Source organism: Saccopteryx bilineata, chromosome 7, assembly GCF_036850765.1.
Source record: "Saccopteryx bilineata isolate mSacBil1 chromosome 7, mSacBil1_pri_phased_curated, whole genome shotgun sequence".
Taxonomy (NCBI): Eukaryota; Metazoa; Chordata; class Mammalia; order Chiroptera; family Emballonuridae; genus Saccopteryx; species Saccopteryx bilineata.
In genome coordinates this window covers 106999164-107011578 of record NC_089496.1, presented here as the reverse complement: position 1 = coordinate 107011578, position 12415 = coordinate 106999164, and the positions used below count along the sequence as shown (strand labels likewise).

Below are 12415 nucleotides of genomic sequence, written 5' to 3'. Positions count from 1 at the left end.
CATGGTCTCCAGCTTGAGCACAGGCTCACCAGCTTGAGCATGGGTCGCTGGCTTGAGCATGATATCATAGATATGACCCCATGGTCACTGGCTTAAGCCCAAGGTTGCTGGCTTGAGCAAGCGGCCACTTGGTCTGCTGAAGCCCTCTGGTCAAGGCACATATGAGAAAGCAGTCAATGAACAACTAAGGTGCCGCAATGAAGAATTGATGCTTCTTAACTCTCTCCCTTTCTGTCTGTCTGTCCCTATCTGTCCCTCTCTCTGTCCCTCTGTTACATAAAAAAAATGTATTGTGAGAGAACAAATACTTTTCCTTCTAATATTGGGAAGAAGACAAGTTTGTCCCTGTGTCTGGGTTGACACCATTTCTCACTCACTGAATTCTTCATAAGAAAAATACAAGGTTGGGGGTTTGAGGACCTGGTCTAGCAGCTTCTAATGCCCTACTTCATTGAATCCTCCAAGCATCCGTCCTAAATAGACCCCAATATGGCCATTCTTCACCTAGGGGAGCTACTCAGGGTTGCAGGGACAGTGAAAAGTGGGGCTTGGGCCTGACCTGTGGTGGCACAGTGGGATAAAGCGTTGACCTGGAACACTGAGGTCGCCAGTTCGAAACCTTGGGCTTGCCTGGTCAAGGCACATATGGGAGTTGATGCTTCCTGCTCCTCCCCCTTCTCTCTCTCTCACTCCTCTCTCTCTCTAAAAAAAAAAAAGATCAATAAAGAATTAAAAAAAAAAAAGTGGGGCTTGGTTTCAGGCCCTTCTCTGACTCAGTGCAGTCCCTCCTCTTGTACTAGTCTGCTCTGGCTTCCATAACAAAGGACCACAGACTGGGAGGCTTAAACAACAAACTTAAACAGTATTTCCTCACAGTTCTGAAGACTGCAAATCCAAGATCAGGGTGTCAACATTTGACTTCTTCTCACCTTTTCTTGGCTTGTAGATGGCAGTCTTCTCCCTGTGCTTTTGTGTGTTCTTCCTTCTGTGTCTTCATCTCTTATTATGAGGACACTAGTCATGTTGAATGAGGACCCACCCTAATGGCCTCATTTTAACTTAATTACCTCTTTACTGGCCCTATTTCTAAATACAGTTACATTCCAAGGTCCCCAGATTAGGGCTTCAACATATAAACTTATTTTTGGGGGGGGCACAATTCAGCCCATAACAAACCTTCTTATTGGTAATTGACCCCCTTTGTCATTTGAAATACAAAGCACTGGTCAGATAAAGTAACTCTTCTTCCATGGCTACCCTGAGACTCTCTTATGATTCTCTTGCCCAGGTATTGGTCTAGTGAGGTAAATAATTTAAAGGAACCATTTGCATCAAACTGCAGGTAAAGGAAACTTTAGCAGCTTCCCAGTTCCTTCTTTCTTTCCTACATTACCACTTCCACATTCTTAAAGATGGCAGCATGCCCTGCATTGGACATGGCAGCCCAGAATTTTGGTTTTCTGCTCATTCTGACAGGTTCTCTCCAAATGCCCTCAGAGGACACGTTTCCAAGGTAGTTTAGAGGGAAAAAACCACAAGGGTCGACAAACCTGAATTCTTATTCTACCTGTCACTTATACCTCTTCTATAACTTTGGCTTCCAGGGAAACATCAATGCCATATATAGATTTATGTGAGAATATAGCAGCTGTATGACTGGTTTATTATTAGCAATTTCTTTTTTTTATTAGCAATTTCAAAAGAGAAAGTGTTCCCTTCACCTCACTCATTCACAGAAGGTTTATGGGCAGTACCATAACTAAAGCCCTTCACTGGGTAATCTCAATGCCTAGTACATAGTAGGCAATGAGTAATTACCTATGGAATCAAATTGGCATTCTTGCTTCTCCCTACTGTTTGTTAAGATGATAAATGAGTTGACATCATTGAATTTTTAAACCTTTGCTGTTCCCCAAGAATGCAAAATCTTAAAGGTCAAAAGACTGACCTGGATGAAAATGGATAGCATTGTGCTGTAACAGACACACAAGACAAGGAGAAACCTGATCAGTTCTGCTGGTAAAAATACAACAGCCCCCTTCTAGATTCAAACAGTTTACTACTTACAAGTACGGGGAAAGGGAGATTAGCCAAAGGCACCAAAAATTTATTCCACATCCCCAAAGGGATAATACCAAAACAAAAGGTATCACTGCAATGCAAGCTGCGGGTTATTTTGATGCTGAGAAGCACGTCTAGTCTGAAGCTAAGTCGTTTTATATTCTGAAGTTCTATCGGAGGGGGAGGGGCAAGGCAGAAAGCCTCAGAGCTGGTCAGTACCAGAGGCAAAGAGAACTGTTTCCTGACAGCCTCCCAGAGGAGAAAGAGGGATGAGTGAGAGATCGCTCTGTGGCAGTTTCTTATAAGCCTCTCATCCTCCCTTGACCCAGGAGGATCACAGGAAAAAATGTTTTCCTCCCTAACACCCCAACCCCAGCAGAGAGGCTACATGTCCACGCTCACCAGGCTGTAAAGAGATATCCCAGGGTTGTGTCAGCGAAGGCTTTAGGGCCAGCTCAGGTCTTTCTTTATTTCATTTTATTGATTTATTTATTTTTGATAGAAATAGAGAGTCAGAGAAAGGACAGATAGGGACAGACAGACAGGAAGGGAGAGAGATAAGAAGCATCAATTCTTTATTGTAGTTCCTTAGTTTCCATAGTTGTTCAGTGATTGATTGCTTTCTCATATGTGCCTTGACCGGGGGCTATAGCAGAGTGACTGACCCCTTGCTCAAGCCAGTGCCCTTGGGCTCAAGCCAGCGACCTTGTGCTTCAAGCCAGCGACCTTTTGGGCTCAAGCTAGTGACCATGGAGTCACGTTTATGATCCCACGCTCAGCCAGCGACCCTTCGTTCAAGCCAGTAACCTCGGGATTTTGAACCTGTATCCTCCGCGTCCCAATCCGGCACTCTATCCGCTGCACTATGGCCTGGTCAGGCTCGTTCTTTCTTTCTTTCTTTCTTTCTTTCTTTCTTTCTTTCTTTCTTTCTTTCTTCCTTCCTTCCTTCCTTCCTTCCTTCCTTCCTTCCTTCCTTCCTTCCTTCCTTCCCTCCTTCCCTCCCTCCCTCCTTCCTTCCTTCCTTCCTTCCTTCCTTCCTTCCTTCCTTCCTTTTTTTAATTAAAATTTTATTTTGTTGATTTTAGAGTGAGAAAGGGAAAGAACAAGAGAGAGACAGGAATTTCGATCAGTTCCTGCATGTGCCCTGACCAGGGATCAAACCAGCAACCTCTGTGCTTTGGGACAATGCTCTGACGAACCGAGCTATCCGGCCAGGGCTCCTGTCTTTCTTGAGCATGCTCACAGCCCTACACATGCGCACAGCTTTCTAGACTTCCAGGCACATGTCAGGGCTTTTCCAAATTTCTATGGACAGCTAACTTACCAGCTTTCCTTCTAAGAGTTTTGGCTAGTCTATTGTAGCATCCACCGGGTACGAGAACAAATGTCGGAGACTTTCAGGAGTTAAGATGTTGCTTCCACCTATCCTGAGGTGTCTAATAATACTAGTAGATACTTATAACCTGACTTCCCAGGGGTCATATCTGTGAAATCTATTTCCTACAGTTCTCCCGGAGCTTTCCCCTAATACCTTATAAAGGGGGGTAGCTTCTTATTCTGTGCATTTACTCTGGCACAGATGCTGCACCTCGAGACAATGGAGTGGACAATATCTCTGATGTTGGGCCCTACATAATACTTCCTAATAAGTTGTTCTAGCTTGTTTTGTCCTAGATGGGTACTAGTATGAATACTTCCTACTATTTCTCTTACTATTCCCTGGGGTAAATAGAGCCGGGAGTCTGGAAGCTCTATCTCTCCCTGCTGATTTTTCTTCCCTTTCAACTGCATCCCTTCCTGCTCTTCTTCTGGGGAATAACTAGGATCCGGAGGTAGCGTTGGCTTAGGCAGCAATGGCAGAAGGCTTTCTTGTGGCTGCCCCTCTCTGGTGTCCTTTGCAGTGGATGATTGCAACTTTGGTAGGTAGTCAAATGGCGTTTAGGAGGGCAAGAATTTCATTGCGATTTTTAATGTCTTTCCCCCTGCTGTCTGTAAGCCTCTCTCCTTGTATATGGCTCCATGGACATGGGCAGTGGCGAATGCATACCGGCTGTCAGTATAGATGTTGGCAACTTTTCCCTCTGCTATCTGTAAGGCTCAGGTTAGTCCTATTAGCTCTGCCCTTTGTGCAGATGTTCCTGTGGGCAGTGCTTTCTGCCACAGGACCTTATTTTCCATGGCCACTGCTGCCCCTGCATGTCGCTGTCCATCCTTAATAAAACTGCTCCCGTCTGTAAAGAGGGTCAGGTCTGCCTTCCTATATACTTGATCCTTAATTCCGGGCGGGAGCCAGTCACTGTGTCAAGGATTTGTTTGCAACTGTGGACCAAAGTGGAGTCGCTGGGTTTAGGGCAGCAGTTTTGAGGAACTGAACAGATGGAGGGTTCAGTAGCTGAGCTTGATACTGCATTAGCCGCACATTAGATAGCCACCTGTCAGGAGGTGCTTGCAGCACTTGCTCTCTATGTAGTGTTCCTCAATGACTTTGATGTCCTGCCCTAAAGTTAATTTACTAGCCTCCTTGACTAGTATGGAGGTGGCAGCAAGTGCCCTCAGACATGATGGCCATCCCGAGGCTCTAGGATCAAGTCTCTTGGACAGATAGGCAACAGGCCTCTTCTACAGCCCAAGTTCCTGGCTCAGTACTCCTAAGGCTACCCCTCCCTTTTCTGCTATAAATAGCTGAAAGGGTTTGGCCAGATCTGGGGCAGCCGCCAGGGCCTCTTTCAGCGCTTGGAACGCTTGCTTCTTCTTATCTGTCCATGTGAACTGCTCTTCCTTACCCCTGGTCAGTTCGTGCAGGGGTTTAGCTAGTTCTGCAAAGCCTAATATCCACAATTGGCAGTATCCTACTGCACCTTGGAATTCTCGTACCTGTCTCTTGTTAGTAGGCTCAGGGATCTGCAAGACCGTCTGAATTCACTGGCTGGATAATGTCCTTTGTCCTCCCTGTAAGTTATAACCTAAATAACTTACAGTTTGCGTCACAATCTCGGCCTTCTTGGCGGAGACTCGATACTCCATTCGCCCGAGATCTTGTAGCAGGTCCAAGGTAGCTTCCTCACACTCTCCTTTATCCTTGGCAGCTATGAGGATGTCATCCACATACTGGAGCAGTACAATTGACGGATGGGAGAAGCGGAAAGCCTGCAGATCTTTGCTGAGGGCTTCATTAAAAATAGTGGGGGAATTCTTAAACCCTTGTGGTAGTCTGGTCCAAGTGAACTGCCCCACCAGTCTATTATCTGGGTTATTCTATTCAAAGGCAAAGATCCCTTGGCTCTGAGGTGCCAGGGGAATACAAAAGAAGGCATCCTTTAAATCCAGGGCAGAATAATAGGTATGAGTTGGAGGCAATGAGCTCAGTAAGGTATACGGGTTGGGCACCGTGGGATGAATAGTCTCTACCTGTGCATTCACCTCCCGCAAGTCCTGGACCGGACGATAGTCTTGGCTCCCCGGTTTCTGGACAGGAAGCAGCGGGGTGTTCCAGGCTGATTGGCACCTTCGAAGGATGCCTGCCTCCAGTAGGCGTTGCAAGTGCTAGGTGATTCCCTGTTTAGCTCGGGCTGGGACTGGGTACTGCCTGATCTTAACCGGTCTAGCAGTGCTAAGCAGTTGCACCAGGACAGGCGGTTGGTGAGCAGCCAAACCTGGGGGGTTGGTTTCCGCCCAAACCTCAGGTACCCGGGCACGCAGGGCGTCTGGAACCCTTTCCTTAGCCTCCTTACCTTCTAGGACGGTGGCAAGTAAGTGTTCTTCAGACAGTAGGACAATTACTTCTATGCTGGCCTCTGCCTCTTTGTTCCCCATAGGGCTTTCCTCCTGTCGGAAGGTTATGGTGGCCTGAAGTTTTTGCAATAAGTCCCTTCCAAGCAGTGGGTAAGGGCAGTCTGGAATGACTAGGAAAGAATGGGTGATGGTGCCTCGACCTAAGTCAGTAATTCTTGTGGTGGCCCATGGGTAGGCTTCTGCTTTGTCCGTTCCCCCTCTTATCTTAGTAGTTGTCTTTTGCATCTGGCCCTGTGGTTTCTTTAGAACTGAGTAGGTGGCTCCCATGTCGACTAGGAAGTCTATTAGTTTTCCTTCGACTGTTAAGGTGACCATGGGCTCCTGGGAGCTGGCGGAAATGGAGCCCTGGCCCTTTTGCTGTCCCCTTTTCCCTTTGGGAGGAGGTTCTGGGCAGTGGCAGCAATCAGAATTTTGGCAACTTCCTTTGCCCTGCCAACCTCCGGATCATCCCTATTGACATACATCTTCTGGGCTATCTCTAATAGCTTGCTTCTATTCTCTCCCTCGAACCCCTCAATCTTCTGAAGCTTTTTCCTAATATCTGAAGCGGCCTGAGTCATAAAGGCTATATTTACTAGTCTCCTGTTCTCTTTTGCCTCAGGATCTAGAGGGGTATATACTCTATAAGCCCCTATGAGTCTCTCTAGAAAGGCTGCTGGGAATTCCTCTCTTCCCTGGATGACTTTACTTACTTTACTAAAGTTGGTTGACTTTCTAGCTGCTGCCTTGAGCCCTCTCAACAGAGCCCGGCGATACTGGAGGAGCACGTCCCTTCCCCTAGCGGTATTAGGGTCCCAGGTAGGAGGTTGAGATGGGAGAACATCTTCTATTTCCCTTCTTCCCTCCTAAGTTTCCCTTTCTTCTCCTAATACTGCCTTAGCTGCTTCTCTCATTATTCTGTCCCTTTCTTCAGAAGTGAAGAGGGTTTGTAAAATCTGCTGACAATCATCCCATGTGAGCTGATGGGTCCTAAAAATGGTCTCAAGGAGAGATATTAGTCCCTGAGGTTTCTTGGAAAATGGGGGATTCTGATGTTTCCAATTGTATAAATCACTAGTGGAAAAAGGCACATAGATGAGGCGAGGAGGTGCCCGTGGGCCAGCATCTGGTGCCAGCAGCGCCTCCCGGAGGAGGAGACAAAATGGCTGCCCTCCCGGAGGAGGAGACAAAATGGCTGCCCTCATCTACCTACACATCCATATACAGGTATTGGTCTGGGTGGGGAGCCCTATAGACTATGGCTCTGACAGCAAACAAAATTGGAAGGTCAAAAGTGCCCTCTGTGGGCCGTCCTACATTAAATGTAGGCTATTCTAGCTGGCTCAAGGTCGGGAGGAAACCTGGACTTGGCTGCGGACCTCCATACCCCTGAGCCCTCTTCTGGAAATCAGAAAAATTCTTCAACAGGCACTCGAGTGGGGATCCCGGCACAGACTCCTGTTGTCCCATCCTAGATGACTCAGGAATAATGAGAAAGGGTAGGATACAGGCAACACACACTATTAACACAAGGAACACAGTTATCTCTCTCACACTCAACTCAGTCATTTGAGCTCAGACAAAACGCAGCGCAGTGCAAAACGGATTCCTAATGTGACCGGTCACTCCCAAAGTTAACAAATCCAAATATCCAAATTTCAGAGAGTGGCGTCCCGCTTCTGAAAGCCCTGGGTAGGTTACCAGGTTATCAGGTTTATATGCTCCGGAGCCCAAAACCAAACCAAATGAGGATCCTCCGTGAATACTTACTTAGCTCGAGCTGTCCTTCCGGTCTCCAACCCAAAACTCCGCCAAGGGAGAATCCCGGACGAGCCCCCAAAATGTAGCATCCACCGGGTACGAGAACAAATGTCAGAGACTTTCAGGAGTTAAGATGTTACTTTATTGGCCAGTTTAACCTGCGCAGGGGCGAACTCCCGAGATGTCCGGAGACACCGTGCCCACAAGGAGCTGCAAATGGGAGCCGCGCCTGGAGCTTACAGCCAAGCCCTTATATATCCTAAGTGAGCAAGCATAGACAGAAGCAGATGTGGCAGTTTAGCTATTGGCTAGGGAGGTCACACGCAGCATAGCAACAGGGGCCGGCATAGCAACAGGGGCCGGTTTTAGCTTAGTGGCGAATTTCAAACCTAAACTTCTGATAAGGGTCTCTGACCTTCTTTGTTCCCAGCCTCACAGGAGCCATATCAGCACTTACTGTTCCTGCAATAGTTACACTCTTTGGCAGCTCCAGTACTCCCTGAATCTAACATCTATCATTTGCTGAAAATGTTATCCACTGTCTCAAGCAGCCAGGGTATGAAAAACAATCACCTGTAACTGTTTTTGTCAAAGTTCCCTGAGAAGAAGGCTTTTTGCACTGGCTAGACCCCAAGTGAGGTCAAATACAGATATCTTTGCAAGTGAGGACATCCAGGTACCCAGCAGTCAGATCAAATCATGGAAGTTCTTTGGAAGCAAAGCTCTGCAAAGGCCCTGTTTTTATTCTCTCCCTCAGGTGGCTGTGTTGGACTCTGGGTTGGGACTTTCAAGTCTATCATGGGGCTGGAGCAGGGCTCGGGAACCTTTTTGGCTGAGAAGAGCCATGAACGCCACATATTTTAAAATGTAATTCCGTAAGAGCCATACAACGACCCGTGTACCTTATGCATTATCCAGTAAAAATTTGGTGTTGTCCTGGAGGACAGCTGTGATTGGCTCCAGCTACTCACAACCACGAACATGAGCAGTAGGAAATGAATGGATTGTAATACGTGAGAATGTTTTATATTTTTAACGTTATTATTATTTTTATTAAAGATTTGTCTGCGAGCCAGATGCAGCCATCAAAAGAGCCACACCTGGCTCGCAAAAGAGCCACATCTAGCCCGACTCCTGGGCTAGAGAGAGAACGATGGAACAATGCTACCAAACTGGCTGTTCATACTAAGTCCGTTGTTCTTCTCGAATAAATGTTTTCCAAGCGGCTGTGAGCTTTTAATTTCCAGAGTCTGAAAATGTGATTCTGACAAATTTGTACCAGATTTTTTTGGTGTTGTTACTTTTACAGAGGAATTTTCAGAGGTCTTATGCCTTCATTATCGATATCTCCTCTGTCTTTTATGGTCTCACTCAGGGTTTGTCCAGACAGAGCAGCAAAGAATGATCAAGTTAATTCCTACACTTATTTGAACCAAGTTGGCTGGGCACGAGTACCTTGAATCATAGAAACCTGATTTAGAATGGATCTTATTCCAATTATAGTTTTAATTCTCTTGTCTTAATCACAAAATGTGATCATATTCTGGAGCCGAGTAACCTAGATCGAATCCTGTTATAGTCTTTCATTATGTGCCTAAAACACAAAGTCTAATCCGTCGTTTCTCATTGGATTTTTAGATATATGAGTATTTTTTAGATGGTAGTTTCTCCACATCCATTTTTTTATTTTATTATGAACCCAAATTTGCTTTTGAGTCATCATCAAACCATAAAATGTTTATCTGAGGGGAACGACACCTCAGGCAAGGCAGAGATTGATTTAAAACAGCGCTCGGGCAATCCCTATTTCCATTGGTGCTAGACTCTATCGGAACACTGGATGGAATTCAGAACTCTGTGAGCACTGATGTCACACAGCCTGTGGCCCAATTCCCATAGGAGCTGGAGCTGTTGTCCACTCTGCTAGGTCTGGTGGGGGCGTCTGCTTCTGAAAGCAGGCTTTTCACCTTTGTATCTTAATTATTCCTCCCAAGGATAATTAGAACTTTCTTTCTCAAATTAAAGGTCTGAGAAATTCCTGCTAAGATGCATCGTGCCCTCAAGTTGATTTTAATTGTCGTTTTTTTTTACTGTCGGCGTTCATCCGGCTTCCAAGATGTGGAAGGTAAGTGCGCGTTGGCCGCAGGCCGTTCAGTCTTGCCTGGCTCGTGTGTTCACCTAGTTTCAGGGAGTTGGATTAAACACATTGCTTATTCCCGACAAATTAGAATTTTGGAGAGGTTTTAGGGTTAGGAAGGGGGGAAAATGGCAGTTTTTAGTGAGAAAACAGAAAACTTCCTTCCTAATGTATATATCCCTTACAAAATGGAGTTGTATATTCTCAGTGTTGTTGAAGATAACACCTTGAAAATGCCGTTCTCTTCATCCTGCCCATAGATGTTGAAGTCTGGCATACAGGGCGGGGTTAATTCTTACTCTGAAAGCGCACATGTGTTTGGAGGCCCAGGGGTTTGGGAGCAGGGCCGTTGGCTCAAGTGCAGGACTGTCTGTCACCCAGAGCTGCAGGGGACCGCCGGAGAGAGGGAGAGAAGGGCTCTTCCCGCTCTCCTTCCTGACTTCTCTCTGGCTCTGCATTTCAGTTTCATCTCATCCCTGAGCAAACCCTCTTCTCCTCCCCTCGGCCAGGTTGGTCTCCAGGCCACCCTGGGAGGACTCACTGGTATCTCGCGCACACAAGGCTCTGTGGGTTGGGATTTGGTCTTCCTTCTCTCCAGGAAGCCTATCGAGGTTGCTGCGTGGCTGTGTGGGGCGGGAGCCATACTCACTGCTAGCCTGCACTTCTCTGCCTAGATGAATCTGCTGAATCTGAGTCTTCTAATACCAACTGGGTGCTAATGTTCTGCATTGGTGGCGGCATCCTGCTGACTATGCTCGTGTTGATGGGTGTTGTCATCTGTCTTTACCTCAAAGTGGCCAAGGCACTGAAGTAAGTGATGGGGGTAAGAGTGAATCACACCCACTCAAATGGGAAACCTGGGGGTGTCTGCTTGAGCAGGCTCATTCCTTGTCCTGGGGCGGTGCCCTGGGGACACACCCTGGGTGAGGGCAGGACAGCGGGCAGGTTTGCAAAGGCCAATGCAGGTGAGTCTAGAATCTGGGCTTCTTCCCCTTCTGGCTGGGGGTTGTGAGCTCATAAGGGCGTGTTCTCAGCCAGGCGCCTCTGTCTGCTGTCATCCAACCCCATGGAGTGACCCGACCTCAGCCAGGGCACTCAGCACTCTGGCTGGGCCCTCCCGTGTCCCTGGTCCTGCGGCCTGAACACAGTGGACAGGCTGTGTGAGTCTCTGTCTCACGGTCACTCAGAGGATGACTGAACTGACCTCCCTTGCCTGAGTTGGGGAGCTCTCAGGGAGTTCTCTCACTCACTGCCCTCGGCCTTGGGACAGCAGGAGTGTGGGGAGGTTGAGCTCTGTGAAGACCCACCCCGGGGGACACCTGAAAAGGGAGTGTAGGTCAGACAAGAGATGATTTAGGGGAGAGAACCCTCCAATAAGGGGCAGATTCATTGTCAGAAGCAGTGGTGTGCCCACTCTAGGAATGGTAAGTGTGTGAGCTGGTAAGTTCTAGAACCTGGGCACAGCTGACTCGGCCACCCTTCCCATCATGCTCTGCATTCGGCGGACCTGCAGCGGTCAGTGGGGTGATCCACACTTGCAAGCCACTCTCCCTTATTTGCTGTAATCTAACTTGACATTCTGACGATCGGAGGAGCGGGAGGAATTAGATGGGAACTTGGGGCGGGGCAGAGGGCTTGCAGCTCAGGCTGGTGTCATGTGTTTGAGATTCAGTCCAGCCCTCAACTTCCCAGATACCCCTGACAGTTGTCAAAATGGAGTAAGAAGACAATTCTAATCTAATGTGTGTGTTTGTTTTTTCCTAAGAGCTTCAATGCCACCTACTTGTTTGGCCTTAAAATATAATCCACTCATGGTCACCCAGGACAAGCGAACGGCGGCCACACCCATAAACCCTGAGTGCTGTACCAACCACCAGTGCTGTGACGAATGTAGCTTGTGTGCCAACCTTGATTCTCTGCCACCATGCTTCTGTAATGTAAATGAGGGTCTCTGAGTTGGGTGGGCACAAATATCTTCATGAGCAATATTTCTTTCTTAGTAGAGTGTTTTATTATTCACGTTTTATAGTGTTTACATGATATTATGTTCTGTATAACATATTTATGTACTTTTGAACAAATGCAGTGTTGAAAATAACCCTCTCTGCCTCGGGTACTTTTGTCGTTAGAAATGCACTCAGGCTTGTGTATTGCCCACTTTGGGATGTGGGGCAACTCTGCATAGAGGAGAGCGAGCGAGTAGAAAGTAGAAACAGCCAGCACACCTCCAACTCCAGAAGGAAACTAGACATTAATCTGTAGAGCGCTTGCCGCTTCAGACCCAGCCCGCCTCCCCAAGCAGCCGTGTTTCGTTCAGGCTCCTCTCCTCCTGGGTCTCCCTTCACTCTCCTCCAGCTACCCTGTGGCAGACAGCAAGCTCCACTGTCCTGAAGAAAACTCCATAACTCTGGGAGGGGGGAGGAGGGAGAGAGAGGGAGGGAGGAAGAGGGGCAGGGAGGGAGGGGGAGGAGCAGGGAGGGAGAGAGGGAGGGAGGGAGGGAAGTAGCTGTAGTCAAAGGCCCATCCCATCCGAGGGGAGTCCGTCCTGGGCAGGGCGTCCTGGGCTGGGCTGGGCCTTCAAGGCGCCTCCCTTTTGGGCACAGTGCTCAGGCATGTATATGACTCTATTGAGCAGTCATTGGTTGAAGGCTGTGGGCTTGGACAAGACAGCTGCCTACAGCTGAG

General features: G+C 47.7%; 1 protein-coding gene across 1 annotated transcript; it reads left to right on the top strand.

Annotated features, from left to right (window-relative positions):
* Positions 1-9669: 9669 nt before the first annotated feature.
* Positions 9670-11685, top strand: FAM24B (family with sequence similarity 24 member B). The gene is made up of 3 exons (XM_066239524.1): positions 9670-9718; positions 10405-10540; positions 11496-11685. The coding sequence occupies exons 2-3, from the start codon at positions 10449-10451 to the stop codon at positions 11683-11685; spliced, it is 282 nt and encodes a 93-aa protein (XP_066095621.1). The 5' UTR covers positions 9670-9718; positions 10405-10448.
* The last annotated feature ends 730 nt before the right edge of the window (positions 11686-12415 follow it).